Here is a 6,245-nt window from a genome sequence, read left to right as displayed (position 1 = left end):
TATACGTGGAAACCCCAATAAAAGTGATAAAATTTATTAAGTCTTTCATGAGAATTCTCTATTAAATACCTCCAAGAATATGTACTTTGTTAGGAGAATGTTTCAAAACAATGGTTTATGAACTAGAATAAAATACTCATTAAGTGCTTACTTTCTATAAAAGATTCTCACACAGATACTTATTTTCTAGAAAAAAATCTCATCTAAGAACTTAATTTCCCCCAAACCACTACAAATTTGATTAATATAAGTCAGCTTTGATAAAGTATTGCACTGTAATTCTGTACGCAGAAAAAGCTGCATTCAAAGAATCAGCATGAAAAAAAATTTAAACGAGGCACCCTAATGCAGTCAGTATAGAAGAACTAACACTACAGAAAAATATTTATATAGTGTCTTTGTCTATAAACTTGATGTATTCAAGAGCTGAAGACATTTTATTATCTTATCACCTCTAGCCCTTTGGTTATTTTGTGAGCTTTAGGTTTGTTTTTTCAGGTGGAGAGTTCTGGCCTAAGAGTGGCCATTTTCTCCAACACAGGGCAGATTGACTCCTTCATTTCCTAATTTACAACCTTTTGCTTTATTTCTTTTTTAATTTTTATGCTCTGGCTAATTCTACAGCATTATATTTGTGTTATTCCTTTTATTAGAAATTCCTTGGAATTCTCCATCATTCTGATCATCATACAGCCTGAAATGTTTATTATACTAAGTATGAAGTATGTTGAGCCTTGTTCTTCAGGACTTGCATTAATAAGGGATATTTAATTGGTTAAATGTACTTCTTATACCTCCTGAAAGAATCATGTGAAATCTCTCTTTATATCCATAGATGTGGAGTATCACCTACATTGGTTTGAGAATGGTGAACCTTGTATATTGCTGTATGGCTGGATGAAGGAGGTGTTATCATAATGAATAATCTTTTTATATCATCATGGAACTGGTTTACCTATCCATTACAAAATGTTATATACATGAGGGATATAAATATATTATTATATAATTTTCAGCCTCAAATATGCAGTGTTTATGATACTTCTGTGAGGAATAATTTGTAGAGGTAGCCATTCAGATTGAACTCCCTAACCCTGAATTTTGTTTGGTTATGGTTCTTTACATCCAAACCTTTTGAGAGTTCTTCATACTGCTGTCTACAATGGCTTCACCATTTTTCAATCTTAGCAAAATACAGTTATGGTTCTATTTTCCTCTCACTCCTCCACATTTGTTGTAAGTCCTATGCCTTTCTGACTGGGGTACAATAAAATTTCCAGGTTGTTACATATGCAAATCCCTAATTGGAAGAGGGTATGGACATGCTTGAGCTATTTATTGTCAGTTTTATCTATCTTTTAGTGCTCTGTGTTTAATCAATAATGTGAGTGAAAAGATAAAGATTTCTTCCATTCTATGAAATTCTGTTTTTGTTAGATATTTAGAATTTTTTTTAGATAAATCAAGACCCACCTCTGTTTTTTTATTAGTTCTTGGAAAAACAGGGTCCTATTTGAAAGCTTATTACTAGATCCACATCCTATAGGATGATAAATTAGTTTTTTTCTAGGAACTTCAGTTTTCTTTTCTTTCTTTTTTTAACTTTAAGACATCACTGTTAAAATATATTAAAAAAAAACTGTACAGGGGGCTGGAGAAATGGCTCAACAATTAAGAGCAACTACTCTTGCAACAGACCTAGATTTAAGTCCCAGCATCTACATGGCTGCTCATCACCATCTGTGACTGCAGTTCTAGATGATCCACTACCATCTTATGGTTTTGCTGGGTACCACAAGTGTATGGTTCATAGACACAAATTCAGGCTAACTACTAATACAAATAAAATTAAAATAATAAAAACAGATAAAGCTTTACTCTCATGCATCAAACGATGTGATAGAGTGAAAAAAACAGTTTCTAGATTAGAAAAAAATATTTACAAACTGTATATCACAAGAGTTAATGTCTAGAGCACATTAAAAAAAACTTTTCCAATGAACTAACAAGCAGATAAGTTAAAATGAGCAAAAGACTTGGATAAATGTTTATTCAAAGGTAAACAAATGACTAGTAAATATGGAAAAAGGTATACAAATGACTAGTAAATATGGAAAAAGCTGGCCAGTGTCTTATCTTGGAGAAATGAACTCAAAAGTACAATGAAATATGTATCCATTAGAATGACTAGGACAGAATTCTGAGATTTTCAAAGAAGGCAATACACTCCTCAAATTGTTCTTCACAACACAAATAGAAGGAACATTGAAATTTCATTTTATAAGACCATATTAACCCTGAGTAACTTATTGTGATACAGTCCTAATATTCTTCTTGGGATCTTGAAAAGTAACCTGTACTTTTAGGGGTGAGTAAGTTTTGGATGAAAGCTGATCTAAGCCATGGATCAGCTACCCAATCTATTGCCTTCGCTTGTCCTTTATCAATTTGCCCACAGTGCTCTCAGAACTTTATCAGGTCTTAGAAATCAGTCTCTTTCCAGTTCAACACACACAGTTGTCAACCCTTCCAAGGTTGTTCCCACTGATGTAATTAGACCATTTGCTGCAAGAATCTTGCATCATTCTTGGATATAGCAGTTCTACCTCTTACTACACACCTGACATTGTACAAATTTTTGGCTGACAGCAGTGTAGCCATGCTTGGTGTCATCTTTACAGCTCCTGTTTCTCAAGCCAGTGGCTTGTACAGCATTGATTTCCCATGAGGGTAGAGGCCCTTGACTGATGATTCACACTGATATTGTCTGGAACTGCACATAAAATTTTCTCCCTGCCTCCCACTCATATACCTTATTTCAGCCTGTGGATTTACATCTTGAATTTGTCTTAGTTCACTTGATCTGTCATATTTCCATCACATAGATTTTTGTATAGACCGTAATTTAGAGTATTCTTTTAGAATAATGCTAATCAAGAACAAATCAAGTTTTATGAAGATCTTATGTAATCTTAGAATACAAAAAGAACTTTGTACCTGGGCACTTGATTAAACCATTTTCTTTCATGACAGAAAATCTTGACATTCGAGGATGTGTCAATAGACTTCTCTCAAGATGAGTGGGATTGCCTGGACTTTGCTCAGAGGGCTTTGTACAGGGATGTCATGTTGGAGACCTACAGTAATATGCTCTCTGTCGGTGAGACTTATTCATAATTGTTTTTATATAAGTATATTTAACAACTATGCCTAAATTGTCTCCCTGATATTGACATGCTAATTTAATAAACATTGTGACGTTCATCATGTAGAACATAATAATTCTTGTAATTTTAATTTGTCAATAAATTTCTGACTCCTGGAGATGACGCTGATCATTCAAACTTTTATAATACGTTTTACTTTCAGAAACATCATAGTTTATATAGATTTGCAACTTAATGATTTATAATATATTTTAATTTAGATTCATTAAAAATTTCCAAAATAACTCTAGGTATAAAATATTATCATAAATTATTTTGAATATTTTAAAATATTATAAGATACTGCTTTTTCTACTACTTTTTATACTTCCCATGTAGAGAAGATCTATGTATGAAAAGACAAGATCTCCTGAGTAAATTGGGAACATGGGGACTTTGGGAGAGGGCTGAAGGGGAGGGGAGAGGCAGGCAATGAAGCAGAGAAAAATGTAGAGCTCAACAAAAATCAATAAAATAAAATAATAAAAAATATGGTAGCAATTGGGAAATTATATCTTGAATTTTATATTATATGTGTTCTTATATAATCACTATGGAGATGTATTAGAACCCCATGTGTTTTACTGTTAACCCATGGTAAGACCATATGTCTGTTACAACATGCAGGTATTTCAGTGTCAAAACCAAACCTGATCAGTTCTCTTGAACAAAGCAAAGAGCCCTGGAATGTGAACACTGAAGAGAAAGAAGGCAATGAACAAGGTAAGTTAGAATGAAGCATTGACACTTGTGGGAATTCTAAGACTTGGAGAATTTTGTCCTTGCACTGGGGTTTGCAAAGATCTTTAATGGAAATGAGAAGATTGTTTCATTAGAAAAAAAAAGATCGTAAGTTTTTTTTATGCCACATAGCATACAGTTTCCATACTTATAAAATGGTGTGCCTTATATATCTGAAAAATTTTCAACTTAGTGTACTAATTCAGATAATTAACTATTTCCTATTTTCCAGTTCTATATTCCCATCAAACACAAGAACAACTTGCACAGGGAAATATACAAGATCCAATTCTGAAGTTGGTATCTGGAATATCTGTAAGTTTTGACCTAGAAACCTTTCACCTGAGGATATTTTAAAAATTTGGTGATGAGAGCAAAAAGAAAGGGTTGTGTCATACTTGAAATAATCTTTACTCACGAGCCACCCTAGATAAATTTGCCAAAAAAGGTCAAGAATTTCTACCTTATTGTGAATAACATCACACTAGAATTCACACATTTACAGAAGATGTTCCTTTTCTAAAAAAATGCACTTAAAGTTTTAAAACATGTTTTTATCTGCAAAGAAAGTTGAAAAAGTCTGAAAAGTGAATGATAAATATGAATTCTTCTATTAAGAATTCATTAGAGTCCCACAACTATTAATTATATTTGTGACAAACTAATCAATTTAGATCCACACTGAAAGGTTTTTCTCAATAAAATGAGACTGAAAATGTAGCATAGCATTTCTAGTGGGGAAAAGTCTTACATATAAAGTGATGCTAATAAATTCTTTCCCAAGAACTCTAGGAAGAATAGTTGCCACAACTATCAGTTGAAGGAACAAATGACCCAAAAGTGCATCACAATACGTTTACTCGGTATTTAAATATATAGTAGGAGGCTGTTTTTCCCTGAGAAGTGTATAGAAATATTTGCTTATAACACACATCTTTTTTTCCCTCCTACATGACCAGAAACAAGAGAAGCATTATATAAACAGTATAAACGAAGAGACACAATACGACTATAAGGAATATGGAAAGAGCTTCAACAGATGTTCATGCCCCATTAGTCATAAGATGATTATTTCCAAAGAGAAAGGACAAAAATGTCAAGATTGTGATCAATCTTTTTCTCATCATGCAAGTCCTCAAGCTCACCAAAGAATCCATTCTGCTGACAAACTTTACAAATGTCAAGAATGTGGCAAGTCCTTTAGCCATCATGCAAATCTTTAAGCTCATCACAATATCCATACTGGTGACAAACCTTACAGATGTCAAGAATGTGGCAAGACCTTTAACCAGGTGTCAAATCTTCACAAACATTGCAGAATCCATACTGGCGAGAAACCTTACAGATGTCAAGAATGTGACAAGTCCTTTAGCCAGGTCTCAACACTTTACAGACATCACAAAATCCATACTGGAGAGAGACCTCACAGATGTCAAGAATGTGGCAAGTCCTTTAGCCAGGTCTCAACACTTTACAGACATCACAGAATCCATACTGGTGACAAACCTTATAGGTGTCAAGAATGTGGCAAGTCCTTTACCCGTCATGCAAATCTTCAAACTCATCACAGAATCCATACTGGTGAAAAACCTTACAGGTGTAAAGAATGTGGCAAGTCCTTTACCCGTCATGCAAATCTTCAAACTCATCACAGAATTCATACTGAGAAACCTTATAGATGTAAAAAATGTTGCAAGTCCTTTACTATATGCACAAGTCTTAGAAGGCATCAGAAAATTCATGGAATGGGTACACTTTAAAAAACTTCTTAGTTTAACTCACACCAATTCAATTGACCAGTCTTCATACACTGAACAAGCTATTTCACAGACTCATATGCTTCAAATACTTTCCAAGCTTAGTCAATACTTATATGGTGCTAGAGTCCTAATAAATTTAGAAATATTGTGTCCAGGTTTGAATTTTATAATCATGAAACATTCATTGTGAAATAAATTATTTATGCATCATTATTGGGTACATAACCATTTAAGTATCAATTATTATCAATAAAAAATATCTCTAGTAGGAATGAATTAAGCAATAACATTTCTTGACTGTATGTCAAGATTATGTGTTAAGAAACCATCGAAAATCAAACTATTCCAGATTTTGATGCATATTTTAGATTGGCATATGTTTCTTTAGGTAATGTGATTATATTCTATATAAACATTATTTTCCTGTAGTTACTTGTGATTTCAGATCAATAACTGATTATTTTGAACTTCAAGTGTTTTCCTTCTTTGCAATAAAACTGTTAAATATTTTAGCCATTTTTTGCATTTCTTTGTTCTG

The 6,245-nt window shown here is 33.0% G+C and overlaps 1 protein-coding gene across 1 annotated transcript; it reads left to right on the top strand.

The window, feature by feature from the left end:
- Nucleotides 1-3,072: 3,072 nt before the first annotated feature.
- Nucleotides 3,073-5,881, top strand: LOC126489606 (zinc finger protein 626-like). The gene is made up of 4 exons (XM_050123954.1): nt 3,073-3,160; nt 3,834-3,929; nt 4,180-4,262; nt 4,907-5,881. Exons 1-4 carry the CDS (start codon nt 3,127-3,129, stop codon nt 5,168-5,170), a joined length of 477 nt encoding a protein of 158 aa, XP_049979911.1. The 5' UTR covers nt 3,073-3,126; the 3' UTR covers nt 5,171-5,881.
- The last annotated feature ends 364 nt before the right edge of the window (nt 5,882-6,245 follow it).

This window comes from Alexandromys fortis, unplaced genomic scaffold (assembly GCF_014885135.2).
Source record: "Alexandromys fortis isolate MF-2015 unplaced genomic scaffold, M_Fortis_MF-2015_v1.1 scaffold_211, whole genome shotgun sequence".
NCBI classification, from domain to species: Eukaryota; Metazoa; Chordata; class Mammalia; order Rodentia; family Cricetidae; genus Alexandromys; species Alexandromys fortis.
Note: the sequence above shows the minus strand (reverse complement) of the source record. Positions and strands in the feature narration are given on the sequence as shown.

Bases quoted from the DNA above. Each gene is read 5' to 3' on its own strand.
- LOC126489606 (XM_050123954.1), top strand. From the start codon at position 3,127: ATGTTGGAGACCTACAGTAATATGCTCTCTGTCG. The intron at 3,161-3,833 runs GTGAGACTTATT...TACAACATGCAG, and splicing joins CAGTAATATGCTCTCTGTCG to GTATTTCAGTGTCAAAACCA. The intron at 3,930-4,179 runs GTAAGTTAGAAT...CCTATTTTCCAG, and splicing joins GAAAGAAGGCAATGAACAAG to TTCTATATTCCCATCAAACA.